We start from the raw sequence: 17,953 nt of genomic DNA, 5'->3' as shown, positions 1-17,953 counted from the left end.
CTCTACAGCTCTTGACTTATTCTTACTAAAGTCAACAGGGCAACTTCTCAGAGATAAGGAAGGATGCAAAGCCTGGCACCCAGTAGGTTTCAGTCTCTGCTGAATGAACGAAAAGTTAGGATGTCAGGTCTGAGAGATGAGCATCATTCTTCCCCTCCTTACCTTTTTGGAGTTTGAGTTGGAGCAGCACTGAAAAATAACAATCTAGAAGCAGATGAAGCTATCAGAATTTGATTGATTTCTTCTCCTGGAAAACTACACTTAGTTCATCTGAATCGTTGTGTGAACTGCAGAAAGGTTCTGTTGTTAGAAACTTCTCTTCTACTGTGGTGCCTTCATACCCAGAAATGCCCATACCCTGCTCAGCTATGAGTGCATTGACCTCAGGACCCACTGAGTAAAGCATGTGGGAGCTCTCCCAGGAGCCCTGGTTGTGGTGAAATGATCCTTTGTTATACTATTTATGGATTAACAACTTTGTACATAGAACAAGCTACTTGGCTTCTTGTCCCAGTACCAAAGATGCTGCTGATGCCGTAGCCTGATGGCATAGTTTTAGGTATCCTCAAGGACAGAACTTCCTGTTTGGCTAATGGAAATTAGAACAGTGAATTTCACAGGGGAATAAATATTAATAATTGTTGTGAATTCCACTGAGAAAGGAAAATATGCCATTGTTTACCCCCTACCAGAACTTTTTCATAATTTGCTTTCGTAATGTGAATTTTGAGTTTAGGAAATGTGTAAAGCTGGTGTTTTGTTTGTTTGTTTGATGCTGGTGTTTTTTTATGTGTTGCACTCCTTTACCCCTTAGGTTGTTTGTATAATTTCAGTGGAGCCAACAAACTTGAAACATCTTCTACTGGCAGCTTCATTCAGTTGAACATACAGCACATGGAGAGATTTGTTGTTGTTTCCTTGTTCAGTGGACAAGTGTGAACAGCAAACGTTTTAGACAGGAGTTGTGGGTTCTCCTTGGTAATCAGGGTGCAGAGGTTGAGCCAGAGATGTGATTTAGGTTCCTCTCCTGGCATCAAAGGATGCTCTTCCTTTTTCTGCCATCTTGACGATCTGACCCTAGGGTGGAAGGAAGCATCCACCCAGGTCAGCATGCAGGGTAGTTGGAAAGCTACTATCTTCCTTACCCAACCTCTCTGATTCACTTCTCTGGGAGCCCAGAAGTCACTCTATTATGAAATGGGCTCCTTTAACTTTTATCTCTGGGGGCCACGGGGCATTCACTCCCCTGCCATTCTCATAATTGTTCCCAAATGATCGCAAACGTTCACATGGCGTCCACCCAACAGTGAGGATGCTAAACAGTGTCCATCTCTGCATTCTGTGCCTACTTTACCAGTGGTTCCCTTTGAATTTCACAATACCAACACTTATTGAGCACTTACTGAATACTGGGCATGTGCTAGTGAGTGCCTTATATCATAAAGAAACTGGCATGATTAGGTGACTGGTGTAAATGGCAAAACTGAGTCTTGAATGAGCAGTTTTTCTTCAGGGCCTGTGCTCTTAACCTGTCATTTCCTTCCGCAACATATTATCATTCAAAGAATGACGTTTTAGCCAAATCTTGACATTTTCACCCACCCTAAGAAGATGAGTACAAATAAATAAAACTTTCAGCAGTATGATAGTCCAATGGTGATGTGCGATGTGTCCAGACCACACAGAAGGTCTCAGTTGAGCTTGGTCAATGTTGGCAGTTCCTTGGAACTAGAGCAGTGAATGCCCATTGGAGGGAGGAGATGCTGAGAGCCATAGTTCGCCCTTAGCCAGCAAAAGAAAGAAAACGTGCCCAGATGCCCATGCTAGTAGCGTAATGCGACCCTGCAGCGCTATCGCCTGAGACCGAGCAGAAGCTTCTGCCTGGGAGGCAGGGTTCTAGTGCCTGGCATGTCGTTCAGCTGATTCGAGGGAGTCACTTGACTCTCAGGGCCCCTTTCTATAAAATAATGTGATTATCTCTGCAGCCCTTCCCGTTCTGAAACCTTATCAACCTGATGGAGAGTTGGCACTCACAATGGCTTCTCACCAGTCTGAGCTGCCACCTGTCCCTTCCCTTCTGTGTGACCGGGGAGTATTTCTTGGAATGCTATCATTATGCGAAGTGCCAAGGGGGGCACGCTAGTACAAGACAGCCTGTGCCACCGCGTTGCCCATCGTTAGGTGAGGGGAGATGCTGCATTTTGAGTATCAGTGAGGGACTCTCCAGAATCACTCCTGAAGCCTTCCTAAAAATGAGCGCCCACGGGCCCTGCAGGACAGGAAACCAGGTCAGAGAGCATTCCGGGGGAGCTCCTTATACTACAAGTTATTTGTCGTTTATCTGAAGTTCAAGGAGTCCTGTTTCTGTTTTATTTTTGTGCCAACTCTGGCAACCTTAGGTGGGAGGAACAACCTGAGAGGAGGTGTGAAGAAGACTAGGCATGCCACTGTGGGCTCCCACCAGGACAGCAGCCCGACAGGCCGAGCTGCGGGATGGGATGTGAGGGCACGTAAGGAGGAAGCTTGGAAGGGCCCAGGTAAGGCTTTTGTCCCATTAACAGTGGTGCCTGGCACATGGAGGGAAATCCTCTGCTTGACTCCTCCTCAGGGAGGGTCACCCTCCTCTTGCTGTCCTTTAATGAAATTGCTACGTCAATTTCAGCACTGGCATTCGGATCCATTTCTGCCTCAAGTGTCTTACCAAGTCTAATGACTACAGGAGACAGTTTTTCCCAAATTCAGTTAAACTGCCCAATAAATTTTTCCAAACCAATGGGTAATATGACAAAAAAGACATTTTAAAACATTAGAGAAAATATCAAACATGGACAAAATCAGTGATAATAGTATAGTGATCTCCTGTGTATCCAGGTCTCACCCCTGGGGCTGGACTGAGCTCCCTGATGGCTTTGCTTCCTTGCATTAGGAAGGGGAGGTGTGGAGGGTGTGAAGTTTACCCAGTATCCACACCACTCCTTGCTGGACCAGTATCAGACTCCATCAAGTGACAGAAGAGTCGTCCCTACAAGTGCCCCTCGTCAATTCCCATCCATTCCTGTCTGAGGAGCAGCACCTATATGCAGGGTTAGGACCTCATCTTGGCTATAATTTTATGGTTTACTTTGCCAGTATCAAATGGAAGGAAAGAAAGGGCTCCTATTTGGCCAAATAACTTTCTCCCCTCTTTCCTTTCCAGAGGTAACTTTTGGTCCTTGTCTAGAAGAAACATTATAGAATTGTGGAGGCGAAAATTACTCCTTATGTCATGGGCAAGTCCCATCTATGTCCCCTTCAACTGAAATTCAACCCTACCCGTAATAGATGACCCAAGCTGCCCAAAAGCCGCATCATCCAGCACGAATGCTAAAATTATTATTAGTTATTTCTGTGACTTTCATTTTCAGGCCAACATTGAGAGCAATAAGATTTAGAGAGAGGAAGTAAGCATGATTTCTCCATATCCCGTTCCCTTAGTTATCTGGAGTTTAAAGAGGTTTCATGCTCCAGAAATCTGGTCAGAGATCAGAGTTCTGTGCCCTTTAAATGGCAAGGTGTATCTACTCCTAGGATTTGCTATCAGCCTGTCATATTCCACCAGAGGAATCAATGTCTCATAGTTTGGAGGATCAGCAGCCTCATTCTGGGCAAGGCAAGGCCACTCAAGCTTCTCAATGAAAATGGCAGTTCTGCTTTGGAAAAGGTTGTAGCCATTCATTCAACACAGCAAGCACGTGCAGGCCCTGTGCCAGGCCCTGGGGGTACTGCAGATGTGAATGAGATGTACCTGGTCTCTGCCCTGGAAATTTTAACGAAAAAAGTAGTCAAATAAGCCAAAAAAAGATAGTTATGATTTATGATAATAATGAAAGGAGCAAGCAGAGATGTAATGCAGAGTGAATGTCCATTTGAAGTCTATCAGAAGGCTCTTCTTGGGGCCGGCCCTGTGGCCGAGTAGTTAAGTTCGCGCGCTCCGCTGCAGGCGGCACAGTGTTTCGTTGGTTCGAATCCTGGGCGTGGACATGGCACTGCTCATCAGACCATGCTGAGGCAGCGTCCCACATGCCCCAACTAGAAGGACCCACAACGAAGAATATACAACTATGTCCCGGGGGCGCTTTGAGGAGAAAAAGGAAAAAATAAAATAAAATGAAAAAAAGAAAGCTGCTCTGAAAAGGTGATTTAGAGATTTTTTAAGAGATCCAACTATTTCTCTGTCCAAGTTCTAAACCAACTGCAAAATAAGACAAAAAAAGCAACAAATGGAGAGCCAAAACAGCACCTTTATTACTGATAAAGTCTAGATTAGAAGTTGTAGCTTAGTATGAGGGTCAAAAGAGGGATTGGCAGGGGCTGGCCCCGTGGCCGAGTGGTTGGGTTTGCGCGCTCCGCTGCAGGCGGCCCAGTGTTTCGTTGGTTCGAATCCTGGGTGCAGACATGATACTGCTCATCAAACCACGCTGAGGCAGCGTCCCACATGCCACAACTAGAAGGACCCACAACTAAGAATATACAACTATGTACCGGGGGGCTTTGGGGAGAAAAAGGAAAAAATAAAATCTTTAAAAAAAAAAAAAAAAAAAAAAAAAGAGGGATTGGCAGCTGTGACAGATTGTGTTTTCCAAGATGGCTATTACAAGATGTCCCATCCCACATGCTCTTCTTACAATGTGACATTGAGAGATGAGGTCCATGTTCCCTCCCTTTGTATTTGGATAGGCCTGTGACTGGTGGAAGTGATGTTATATGACTTCTGAGTTAGATCATAAAAGACAATACAGCATCTTCCTGCTCTCCTGGGATGCTCCCTGTTAGAACCCAGCCACCTGGGGGCGTGGTTGCATAGTGGTTAAGTTCACACGCTCCGCTTTGGCAGCCTGGGGCATGACACAGTTTTGACCAACAAGTGTGAACAGAAATCCGAAGATGGGATCTGGGGGTGGGGTGCTTTCCCCGCTTTCCCCCCTTGAATGTGGATGTCCAGGCAGTGAAGTAATAGGCGGCAATAAAAGGCCAAGAGAATCCCAGAGATGCCGTTTCCGTTTCCGTGTTATGGAGTTGCCAAATTGTCACCAGCAACCGCTTCTCCTAGGGCTGCTTGATTGATCAGGAAAATAAACCCCTATCTATTGAGCCCACTAGAGCTGGGTTTTTTGGTATGTTTTTTGCCACAGACACAGTAATTACTGCCACGAGTCTGAAGGAGCTCCCTTGGTCATTAACATGTAGGGAGAGAAAAAAGTGTGGCCGGAGGACGGTCCTGAGTTCAACCCAGGTTTGGAGTTAAAGAGGAGGAGGAGGAAGCCCCAAGGCAAACTGAAAAGTTTCCCAAGGCGGCGGCCGAAAACCAGGCTCGTGGCGGGGGCAGCTGGCCGGGAGAGGGCTCCCCGCTCCGCGCCGCTCCCGCGTCCCCGCCCCGCACAGGCCTCCGCGGCACCTGCAGCCTGCTCAGCAGCGACAACTTCGAGGGCTACGTGCTGGCCCTAGGTAGGGCTTGAGGGGCCCCGAGGTCTTGGGGTCGGAGGCGGCCGCGCCTGGCCTGCCGGTCCATCTCCTCTGTGGGGCGGTCTCCCCGCGTCCCTGTCTCCGGTACGCCGGTCCCCCAATTTATCCTCCATCTCTGGGTCCGCCTGCCCGTCCGCTCCTTCCCTCACCCCCGCCCCCTCGTCCATCGTCTACCTGTCGCTCTACCACCCTGAGTCTGTGTGCCAGTCCTCTCGTCCCCACCTCCATCCTCCTGTCCCCTCATCTTTCCGTCTCTCCCAACCCCTTGTCCCCCCGCGCGTCTGCCCGGCCCCTGTCCTTCCATCTCCTCTGTCTCCCCCGCCCGCCCATCCCTCTGTCCCTCTGTCCCCCTCGTCCACCCTCCCGTCCCATCCTCCTTCCGTCTCCCCATTCCTCCGTCCCCATGTCCATTTTCCGTGCCTCCCGCGCGTCCGTCTGCCCGTCCTTCTGTCTCCCCCGTCCCTCCGCAGGTCCCCCTCTCCCGCTGCCCGTCCCACTCCCCCCGCCCTGTCCCCTCTCTACCCGCCCGGTGGCCAAGGCTCCTGCCCCACTGCGGACTTCTAAGGAGGCGGAGGCGCAGGTGGCGCCCGGCACCTCGCAGGGAGAATTCGGGGACTCATGCGGTCAGGTCAGGTGAGGGGGCGCCCCAGCCCGAAGCCCCGCCCGGGGCGACCCTCGCCCCGCAGCCGCCGTTACCGCGGGCTCTGGGCTACCGGCTCCGGGACTCTTTGAGTCCAGGGCTCTCCCAGGGCGGCCTCTGGGCGGCAGCATCAGCATCACCTGGGAGCTTGTCCGGGATGCAGATCCCCGGGCCCCACCGGGCCTTCCCGAGTCAGGAGTTCCGCGTGCGGCCGGCGCCCGAGACCCCAGGTGATTCTGGTGCCCGCTAGAGTCCGAGAGCCGTGTTTGAAATCTTCAGTTTTCTGACTACCTGTTCCCTTGAGGGCTTGAGGGGGGACAAAAAACCCAGACCACTTAGAGGCTGCTCCACGCTCCCCTCCCCTCCTGGGACGCCCTGCCCGGCTGGGGTGCTCTCGGCTCCCCAGAGCGCTTAGGGCAGAGCCTGGTCTGCCGGGCGGGCGCAGAGGGAAGGGAACTCGGTGGCTCCAGGGGGGAGCAGGGGGCGTCGGGGGCCTGACTCAAGTCCTTGCCTCCCAGGGGGTCTTGGGAATTTATTTCCTGCCTCCCTTCCGTTCGTCCTGCCCTTAGTCTCATTGTTCAGACCTGGTACATCTGAGGACCTACTGTGTGCCAAGCGCTTTCGCCTAAATGACACCGATTGGGGGCACTTTTGACAGATGGACCAGAGCTGCTAGGAGTATGGGGCCCCTGGGGCTGCTCTGCCCCTGTCTCCTCATTATCTGACACTGAGGCTCAGTTTCTCCGTTTGTAAACTGAGAGGGGGGTCGGTAATAGGATCAAAGTCACATAACCTCTGAGTTCCTTTAACTTCTCCATTTGTTAAATGCAGCGGTTGGACTAGATCCAATATTCGAAGAGTGGCTAAATTACAAACCCAGGGGTCTCTCAGCATTTTATACAATAGCTGAAATCAGCCTTAAAACCTATTGCCGGTTCCCAACAAGCTGGGAAGAAAATGCTTTGACACACATTGTTATTTGTGGGGCCAACATTCTCTTCTGCCTTCCATGTGTAAAGAACGCAGACTCCAGAGTCAACCCGTTTTCCCCTGGGCAAATTAGGGGCTCCGAACAGGTGAGTGTGTGGTCCTGTTACCCAAGGCTCAGCAGGAGCTCCCTAGAAGGCAGACTCTTGTTCCTCACCCCACATTCCAGAGCTGTGGAATCAGAATCTGCATTTAACCAGATTCTTGGTGATTTGGATGTAAATTAATATTTAAGAACTGCTACTCTTTGATAAATCAAGTCATTAGTGAGACAACTGGCAGAATGTAAATAGTGTAAAACCTAATGTCCCTACTCATGTATGTTCTAATGCCAGCTACGCAGAAGCATTCAGACCTTTCAGAGGGCTTCTGCTTCTGGTGATGGCAAACTAATTTAATTGTACTGACTCTCCCACTGAAGACAGCTAGATTAAGCTGGACCAAATACGTACTCTTTAAAAACTTCTTAGTGAACATCAGAGAGCTACCAAAATAATGAAAAATTATCAGGCTGAGGTCTGGGAGAGAGTAAGAATCCAGAGAGGTGAGCCCAGCATTTAAGATGGCTCTTACCTTCAGGGTGTTTGTGAGACTAAGCTGTAATTTGGGGAGGTTCACGGGATTAAAGGGGCAAAAGTTGGAGTCTTGAGTCAGTCAGGGGTAGAGAACCTGTAAACACCCTCCTTTGGGATAGGACTCTGCAGAGCTACCCCTGAGGAGTAAAGGGAGACCTGGAAGTAAACAGCTTTTGAACAGACTAATTTGACTTTGAATCATCTTGGTGGTCTAGAAAAATCTCAAGACCGGAACTTGAATTAAAGTGCTTCCAGACAGCTAGTGTGCTTGAAAGCAGTTTTTAAAAAATCCTCTTTGGAGGAAGAGAACATCGTGCAAGGTCTTAAATTGTTTCTACAAATAACTTTTCAAGTACAATGTCCAGTAAACAAAGTTAATCAAGTACGGAGATAAGAATCCATGACGAGGAAACTCTGGGAGGTGTCAGGTATGTCTGTTATCTTGATTGTGGTGATGGTTTCACCAGTGTTTGCATGTGTCCAAACTCATTAAATGTGTGCAGTTCTTTGTATATCAATTATATCTCAATAAAGCTTTTGAAAAATAAAAAGACTCCAACAGCAAGAATAAATAGAAACAACACACAGAAGCATGGTGTCCAGATACTGGGATTATCAGAAATAGACTATAAAGCATACTGCTCAGCTTAATTTTAGCAGAGAACCAGAATCTATAAAAAATAACATGGGCCAGTCCCGATGGCCTAGTGGTTAAGCTCCTCACGCTCTGCTTCGGTGGCCTGGGTTCAGTTCCCGGTCATGGAAACACACCACTCGTCTGTCAGGAGCCATGCTGTGGCGGTGTCCCACTAGGAGAACTAGAAGGACTTACAACTAAACAGACAACTGTTCTGGGGCTTTGGGGAGCAAAAAAGAGAGGAAGATTGGCAACAGATGTTAGCTCAGGGCAAATCTTTCCCAGAAAAAAAAGAAAAGATACAAGGCCCTAATAGTGGAATTTCAGGCATTGTGGCAGGCTGTTGGAAACTTAAAAAAAAAAAAAAAAGGTAACTTAGCAGCGTTGAAAAAGAAACAAATAGAAATTCTAGAACTGAAGAATAACAAGCAAATTTAGAAACTGAGCAAGATTTGCTCTTCAGATTCCTCTCTGTGCCCCTGGTTTTGGAGGTAAGGAAGCTCCCTCCCTCCATTACAGGGAGGGCGCCTGTCACATGAGGGTCTTATGACCTGCTTCAGGGGAAGGTCAGAAGGTCCAGCACGTACCGCTTCTCAGATTCCTTGTGCTTGAAATGTTCAGACGCTAAGGTGCCGTATTTTGGGGTAGTGTGCCCTGAACCCCGTGAGGTACAGAGTTTCTGTTTGGGATAATGAAAAACTTCTGGAAATGGATAATGGTGATGGTTGCACAACATTGTGAATGTACTTAAAGCCACTAATTTGTATGCTTAAAAATGGGTAAAATGGTAAATTTTGTTATATATATTTTACCATACAAAAAAGTTACCAGGGCCCCCCTGTGGCCGAGTGGTCAAGTTCTCGCGCTCTGCTTGGGCGGCCCAGGGTTTCACCAGTTCAGATCCCGGGCACGGACATGGCACCGTTCATCAGACCACGCTGAGGTGGTGTCCCACATAGCACAACCTGAGGGACCCACAACTAGAATCTACAAGTATGTACTAGGGGGCTTTAGGAAGAAGAGGAAGAAAAAAAAAAAAGGAGGATTGGCAACAGATGTTAGCTCAGGTGCCAGTCTTTAAAACAAAAAAAAAACCCCAAAAAATTGTATTGCAAGGAGACTTTAGTAGAAAATCTACAATAAATCCTGTATTTCCCTTAAAAAAATTTAAGCTCCTTTTAAACTCAGTTGTTCGAATTGGTTAATAAGCACATTTTGTGAATTAGCCTCCTTGATTTTGCCATGTCTTATGACTTCACACAGTGAACGAACGTGTGTTTTTTAAATGCAGAGGTTTATATTTCAGGTGAATAAAGATAGCTCCTGTAATAAAACCCAGAAAATCCTTATCTTTTTCATTAGATGAAAGGAAAATATGACCAGGAAATCTGCCCCTTTTGGCAGAAAGCAGAGCTTGAGGTATTTGTCTCAGCTGAATATTTGACTTAAAGTGCTTGGTGAATTATACGACGTCTTACGTTCAGAGTCTTTGTAAAGTCAGCACATTGCACATAGGAGAACTCATTGCACATGGCACATGGCACAGAACTCGAATAATCAAAGTGCTTCTAGGTTCAAGAAGATTGTCCTCAATTTTCCTTTGACTAGAGCAGATTCCCTCCCGAGGGGAGGTTTAGATTACTGTTTTCACCTTCCTACTTGGTTATAAGTTCCTGAAGGACAGGGACTGCTCATTTACAAAATTTACAATTTTTCTACCACCACCCCCCCACCCCAATAAAAAATATTTAAATATTTTCTTTGCCCGGAGTGAAGGAAAGTAGTGCCACGGTTCTTAGAAAGTGTGTCTTGCCCTAAATCTGCGGTCCCACAGGCTCCGTGAGTCTTCTCCAGCTTTAATCCATTAACGAGTATGATTTAGGCACTTCCTGTGTGTGAGGGGCCATGAGGAAGGTACTAGAGAAAGAAGGAAAGAAAGCGTCTGCTGAGTGGGATTTCCCACTCCAGTGGGGCGGTGGGTAGCCTGCTCTGCCCTAGGGCTTTGCACACACTAGGCATTTAATCAATTTAACTCGAAGGAGAAAAAAGTAAATGATAGAAGACGTCATACAAGTGTGGGATCTGATTGACATAAGCGTAGGGAGAAAATGCTATTCTTTGGATAAAGGTAGATGGCGGAAACCTTTACTTCTAGGTATTAAATAGCATCCACTTAAACTGCCGGCATTGAATATTTTAAGGAGTTAGGACAGTACGACAACCTATATAGGTTCCACGAGCACAGAAAGCAGGGCTTCTAAGTTAGAAAGGTAATGGTGGGATTTGAGGGGCGAATCATCTAAATGAGGAGGTAGTATGCAAATTCTTTGCCTTTATTGGGCGTATTGCCTTTCAAATTACAATATTGGCCTAAACAATAAGTGACCCACAGAGTTTTAGAATTATTCAGAATTTAGGGTTAACTGTGCGTCCTCTTCTTTTACACAGACTAGCCAGATTCTGGGAGGTCAGTTTAATTCAAAATAATTTTCTGAAGACCCAGTAACTCTGTCGAACCCTTAGATCTCGTTTAAGAACTAACGACTTCACTCATACTTGTAGCACTAGAATGGCTATTTACATATACTATAAAGATTAAATTTTATCTTAAGAATTAAGCTAACAATCTGGGATATTACTGATTTACTTGAATATACAATTTATTTTAAATTTTTATGCTTTTTTTGTAGATATAATGAAAATACATTCAATTAAAAAATCGGGAACTACACTACTTAGATCTTTAAACTGTATGGTCTAGGAAAAAAAATAAGTGATGGCCTCTTTTTTAAAAGTAGAAGTGAGGTAAATGCCTGTCAGCAGTGATAAGATTCAAAGAAGTCATCAGAGAACACCCAGCCACACATCTCGTGATGCGCCCCAGCCAGCATCTTTTTTGAGGGGGGAAAATTATTCCTTTTTGACTAGAACTCATCTTGCAGCTCCCCAACAGGGCTCTGATATGGCTCTCTCCCAGCTCCTGCCAAACCGCCAGGAGAAGAAAGGCAGCGTGTCCTTTGGAAAAAGAAGAGAGTATGCTTGGGTTTTAATGTCTAGAGGAGCTGGTCTGGGACTTGGGAGTTCCTGGTGGACACCGCAGGAGCCCGGGAAGACCCAGGGTGCAAAGCTGTAGGCAGAGAGGAGGCCGGTGCCAGTGGCTGCAGGTGTTGACCATCTGGTCCGGGTCATCCCCTTTAATCCCATTACAAACGTGAGAAGGTGGCGGTGGTCCCAACCTGCCCAGCGTCGGCGCAGAAACTGGGGTTGAAACCTGTTTCTCTTGGCTCCAAGACACACATCGCCTCACGCTTAGCACTGGCTTTGGGATCAAGGGTTAACGTGAACAACCGAAGTTTAGAAAAGTGTGTGTCTGTGCTGGCCTCTTTGAGCTCCTGCCCTAAGGGTGTATGTTCACACACTTGTGATGAATAGTGTGCACACCAGTTGGAGTGTCTCCTTCTCCTGCATGAAGGTCTTATTTCCTACTTAAAAATCTAATGGTCTGGAAAAGCAATGGTTTGACCTGGATGAAAACCTTAGGAACACTGAAGCCATTTAGACCATGTATTTGGCAGAAACTGACCAGAACTTAAGCTAATTTCACTTTTGATCTTTAAAAAGGCCAGCCCTGCAACCAAAAATCTAAGTGATGGTGTTATGACAGGGTAGTACCAATGGTAAATTTACTAGCGAGAAACCACCTCACAGATTTTAAAAGCATAACTGATGTAAAATGATCATCTAACACTTGGTTTCTTATGTGGTTTTGTTTTTGTTCCACTTTCAGAATCGTGTTTATGGAAAGTCAGCAATAACTATTTTAAATCTGGCTTGGCCATATTCTAATAGGATAAATATTTTAAGGGTTTAGCCTCAATGCTTAAACATTGCTGAAAACCAGTAAAGACTGTGTCATTTGCTTCTCAAGCTAAAAACTTGGGGTCTATGTCAAAAAAACCTTTTCTTAAGATAAGGACATTTATATTGCTGTTGAGCTTAGGAATGGATGGGGCTAACGAGTTGCTGAGGTGCCCTGCTCAGGCCTTGGCTAAGTTTTCTAGACTGGAAACGGAGGTGTGAGGCACTGGCTCTGAGAAACACAGCCAGCCCCAAGTGGCGGTTCTTGTCAGATAAAAACGAATGTGTTAGGCAAGCAAATTAAAACAGAGGTCAACTCTGGGCCCAAACTACCTGCAATGAGGCAAGTAAGTCCCTGAAATGAAGATTCCTGGGACGTTATTTTACATAATAGGACAATCCCTAAATGGGACAACCATGCCCTGGGGCTCATAGAGATGTCCAGGGTGACAAGCCAACGTTCGTTCTGGCTGCCTGCCAATTAGATTATGTCCCCTGCTCTAAATATTCCAGTGGCTCCCATCTGACTCCATCCTTCTCTGAGTTCAAGCCGGTTGGCCCTATGGTACCCTCTATGGTGTCTCATCTCTATCTCCTCTCCTCCCTCACTCATCCTCATTCTGCTCCAGTCACCCCAGACTCCATGTGGTTCCTGAAACCGTCCGGCACAGCCTTCCTTGGAGTCCTTGGACTCCCTGTGACCTCTGCCTTATACTCTTTCCCCCGAAATCTGCATGGCTCGCTTCTTCGTCTCCTTCAGCAACTGGCTGAAATGTCACCTGGCTATCTTATTTAAAATAGCAACCCTTACCTCTAGCTACATAATGTGCGCAAAGCTACTAAATGGCAACTGGGCTTCAAATCCACAGTCTATACCAAAATCCTAATCTTCTCAGCATTCCATGTTTCCATTTGTGACTCTTTTTTATTTTCTATTTTTTGTTGAGGAATATTTGCCTTGAGCTAACTTCTCTGCCAGTCTTCCTCTATTTTGTATGTGGGCCGCCACCACAGCATGGCCACAAATGAGTGGTATAGGCCTGTGCCCGGGAACCAAACCCAGGCCACTGATGCGGAGCATGCCGAACCTAACCACTAGGCCATGGGGCTGGCCCTGACTCTTTTTTAAAGCTTATTCAAGATTTCTAAATGATAGTAGTATATGCGTGATTGCAGTGGTTCTTGAGGGTTTTTTCATTATTGTTCAGAGACTGCTCAGATGCTGCCTTACTTCGAAGTGCAGACACATGAAGCAGACACAGGCAGAGTTGCTGTGATCGAGGCCGAGTTGGGGGCCTGACCCCTGTCTCCTTGGCTTCCTGTCCTCTTGTCAGCCTCTGAGGTGGGATTCCCAGAACTGCTTCTGCCATGCTCAGCTTCAAATCGATTACCTAGGGCACATCCGGCCTAATGAATCTCCCCTAAAAGCCGCTCAGGCTTTGCCATCAGCCTCCGGAGGGAGATTTGCCAGAAGGGCTTTTTCTATAGATCCCATTTTGACAGCAAACGACACTGAAGTTGTAAAAGAAACATTAGCAATCAAATGTAATAATTTTGAGGACCTTAGCTTCTGCATCTTAGGTGAATGTCAAGATATCTTTTCTTTTTTAAAATTATTTTTAAGGCATTGACTTTGCCACTCGCAAGATAGCCAACTTGCTGAAGCCACAGAAAGTGATCGAGCAAAATGGGGATTCTTTTACCATCCACACGTCCGGCAGCTTAAAGAACTACCTTGTTAAATTTACAGTTGGAGAAGAATTTGATGAAGACAACAAAGGCCTGGATAACAGAAAATGCAGGGTAAAAATGAAAGTCAGAACATAGGCTCCTCGTTGTGCAAGGTTAACTTGCATTCTGCTTAGTAATAGCGGAGGATCCTGCCGGAGCAAACCGACATTGCCCCCTCTCTCATGCAGAGCTTGGTCACCTGGGACAATGACAGTCTCACCTGTGTCCAGAAGGGGGAAAAGAAGAACAGAGGTTGGACCCATTGGATTGAAGGGGACCAACTCCACCTGGTTCTCACCACATGTGGTTCTTATTTTTGATGACATGAGACAATGTTAAAGAAAATGTTGAACAGGAAACCATGACCAGTATTCCTACCATTTCAACCCGACGGTTTTTAATTGAGCTTGTTACCTTCTAGTCTCTGTCAGAGTATTCTGCCTTTTCATTTAATATAAAAACATGTTGCAGGTTTCTAAATGATTTTCATGTTGAATTCATCATGTATTAATTGAATATGTATAATAAGGTAGCAAACTGGCTACATAATATTCCATCAGGTTGATGGACTCTCATTTGGTAAGACATTTTCTGAAAAGTGTCCAGAAGGGGCTGACCCGTAGCTGAGTGGTTAAGTTCGTGAGCTCCACTTGGGTGGCCAGGGTTTCGCCGGTTTGGATCCTGGGTGCAGACATGGCACAGCTCATCAAGCCATGCTGAGGTGCCATCTCACATGCCACAACTAGAAGGACCCACAATTATGTACCAGGGGGCTTTGGGAAGAAAAAGGAAAAAATAAAATCTTAAAAAAAAAAAAGCGTCCAGGAGTATTGTTTCAGGGTGTTTTCTGCTATTGCTTAAATTCACGTGCATAGAGCATTTTGCACCCATGGATTTATTCCCTTAGGAAGAATTCACAGAGGGATCGCTGTACTCAGAGACACACACTCACTGCCTCTTGCTACTTTGTTACCTCGCTCACTTTCAAAAGGGTGTGTAGGAGCCGGCCCAGCGGCACAGTGGTTAAGTGCGCACGTTCCGGTTTGGCAGCCCGGGGTTCGCCGGTTCAGATCCCAGGTACAGACATGGCACCGCCTGGCAAGCCATGCTGTGGTAGGCATCCCACGTACAAAGCAGAGGAAGATGGGCATGGATGTTAGCTCAGGGCCAGCCTTCCTCAGCAAAAAGAGGAGGATTGGCAGCAGTTAGCTCAGGGCTAAAACTAAAAAAAAAAAAGAAAAAAAACGAAAAAGTGTGTATCAATTTCCTGTGCCAACAGCACTTCATGAACATGCAAGTTATAGCTCAGCCTAGTCAATAATTTCTAAATATAACTTAGAAGGTATAAAATTGTACTTCAAGGCTTACTCACGGCTTTTGAAATTGAATTCTTTCCTGCCGTATAGAGTATGATGGCCTTCATTCTTTGAGTGATGGCTCTGTGCCCAATTACTGTGCTAAATCCTTTGAGTGCACGATCTCCCCAAGTCGTCAGGACAGTCCTGTGAAAGGGACACAGTTTTTCCATTTACAAATGAAGACATTGAGATGTAGAAATGCCCCGAGGCCACGGAAACAAGCTGGTGGTCTAGTGGTTAAGATCTGGTGCTCTCACCACTGTGGCCCAGGTCCTGGTCCCTGTTAGGGATCAACACCACTGTCCCTCGGTTGTCATACTTTGGTGGCTGTGTGTTGCTGTGATGCTGAAAGCTATGCTACCAGTATTTCAAATACCAGCAGCGTCACCCATGGTGGACAGGTTTCAGCAGAGCTTACAGACTAAGACAGACTAGGAAGAAGGCCCTGGACACCCACTTTGGAAAAACTGGCCTTGAAAACCCTATGAATAGCAGTGAAGCATTTTCTGATACAGCACGAGAAGGTGAGGGTGGCACAAAAAGACCAGGCAGCATTCTGCTGTGTTGTACACAGAGTCATCAGGAGCTGGTTCCGAATTGAAGGCACTAACAACAGTGAGGAGCTTCAAATCTAAGGCTTCAAATCACAAGAATGTGTGCTTTCAACTCTATGCCTTTTTTGCCTCGATATACATATGAAATCTAGCTGAGGTCCATGAAGACAAAAGTAGAGCGCTTTTAAGGCTGGGTCTGGGTGGTCTTTGATTACAAAGGCATTAAAGAAGTTTTGATTCTAGATTGACACACTTTCCTTACAATAAAAACAAAGTAAGAAACTTGCCATCACAAAAATGTAATATGGAAGTGCAAAGAAAATACAAATATGTTTGAGGATGCAGATTAGTTGGCTGTAAGAAGTAATATTCAAATTGCATACATCGTGCTTCGGCACATCTAGGAACTCTGCTCCCGCAGTGTGGAAGGATGCTTGCTGTAAGAAGACTCATGGAACGATTCTTATCATAAAAAACAAATAGCTGGTCTTTGTTCTCGGTTCCTAAAACCCTTGAAATCTCCAGAGTACTGAGCGTCTTCCGTATGTTAATGAGATGACTTGTGACTGGGGGGCCCCCAGATAGCTTCAGGATGGGGGCTGATCTCTAGACAGATGATCAAGGCATGATTAGACGGTTGGAAATTTCAACCTGGCCTCCTACCTCTGGGGAGAGGAGAGAGGCTGGAGACTGAGTAATCACCAACAACCAATGCTTTCATCAATCATGCCTATGTAATGAACCTCCATAAAAACCCCTAAATGATAGGATTCAGAAAGCTTCCTGGTTGGTGAACACATTGAAGTGCTGGGAGGGTAGCGTCCTGGAGAGGGCAGGTAAGTAAAAAGCATTCTTGAGTTTTGTGAGCCATTCTAGGAAATCATTGAACCTGAGGAGGGAGTCATGGGAACCCCCAATTTATAGCTGGTCAGTCAGAAGTGTAGATGGCCTGGGACTTGCAGTTGACATCTGAAGTGAGCCCTTAACCCATGGGATCTGCACTAACTCTGGGCTGTTAGTGTCAGAATTGAAATGAATTGTTGGACACCCAGTTGGTGTCAGAGTTGGAGAAGCGGGTTTGGAAAAGACAGCACATTTGGTGTCAGGAGGAAAAAACCCCACACATTTGGTGTCAGAAGTACCGTGAGTAACTGTAGACCACATGCCCACATGCCCACTCATCTTCTTTCTTCTTCCCTTCCTCCTTTTCCCTCGGAAATGTTCTGTGAAGGACAAGTGTGCAAACAGACGTTCCAGAGAGCCTGATCTGTATCCAACAACAGAGGCCACGTGTGGATGCAGCTTAATGCCGAGTTATATTCCAGGATGAGCAGAGGTTAAATTGTCCTGGTTTGGTGATGGGGCCTTGTGGTCAGAGAGATGTCACACAGCCTGTACCAGAAGCCATTTGGAGTGTGGGAAAACTGCTCAGCTTCAATAAACCCATCTAATAACTCTGATTTTTCCCTTCTAAATTTACATATCTCATTATTTTAAGAAATATTTGAAAGACTTCTAGTTATACAGTGGACACACCAATGGACAAGATGTAATTCCTGTCTTCGAGGTCTAGTGAGGAAAATGGATGAAACAAGCAGTCTGAACAGTGCTGATAAGTACAGGCAGCTGTGAGAGCTCAAGAGGGGCAAACCTGACTTTTGGGGATGGACAAGTAGTGGCAGGGGTCTGGGGCAGTGGAGGTGATCTTTAAGCTAAGACCTGAAACATAGGTAAGCAGGACATCAGGAAGCATTCTAGGTGAAAGGCTGGAGGTAAGCTGGAGGGATATTTGAAGAACTGAAAAGATTGCTTTAGCTGGAGCCTAGGGTTTATGTGGGTGGGTCGAAGTGGGGTTGGGAGAGATGACAGAGGAGACTGGAATAACATAGGGGCCCTACCATGAAGAACCTTGAATGCCAATTAAAGAGGTAAGATTTTGTCCCCAGAGTAATAGGAAGATGCTGATGGGTATGAAGCAGGAGATCTGCACGACCAGGTTGGCTCATAGAAAGGATATCGACTGCAGAGGGAAGAAACAACTGTAGGTGGGAGACGCAACTTGAGGCAGTTTAGAGCCCTGGTAGAAATCACAAGCGTGAGATGATGTTGGT

The 17,953-nt window shown here is 46.4% G+C and overlaps 1 protein-coding gene across 1 annotated transcript; it reads left to right on the top strand.

Annotated features, from left to right (window-relative positions):
- Positions 1-7,957: 7,957 nt before the first annotated feature.
- Positions 7,958-14,386, top strand: RBP7 (retinol binding protein 7). The gene is made up of 3 exons (XM_070511151.1): positions 7,958-8,132; positions 13,824-14,002; positions 14,119-14,386. Exons 1-3 carry the CDS (start codon positions 8,105-8,107, stop codon positions 14,248-14,250), a joined length of 339 nt encoding a protein of 112 aa, XP_070367252.1. The 5' UTR covers positions 7,958-8,104; the 3' UTR covers positions 14,251-14,386.
- The last annotated feature ends 3,567 nt before the right edge of the window (positions 14,387-17,953 follow it).

This window comes from Equus asinus, chromosome 5 (genome assembly GCF_041296235.1).
Source record: "Equus asinus isolate D_3611 breed Donkey chromosome 5, EquAss-T2T_v2, whole genome shotgun sequence".
Taxonomy (NCBI): domain Eukaryota; kingdom Metazoa; phylum Chordata; class Mammalia; order Perissodactyla; family Equidae; genus Equus; species Equus asinus.
This window is presented reverse-complemented; position numbering and strand designations above follow the sequence as displayed.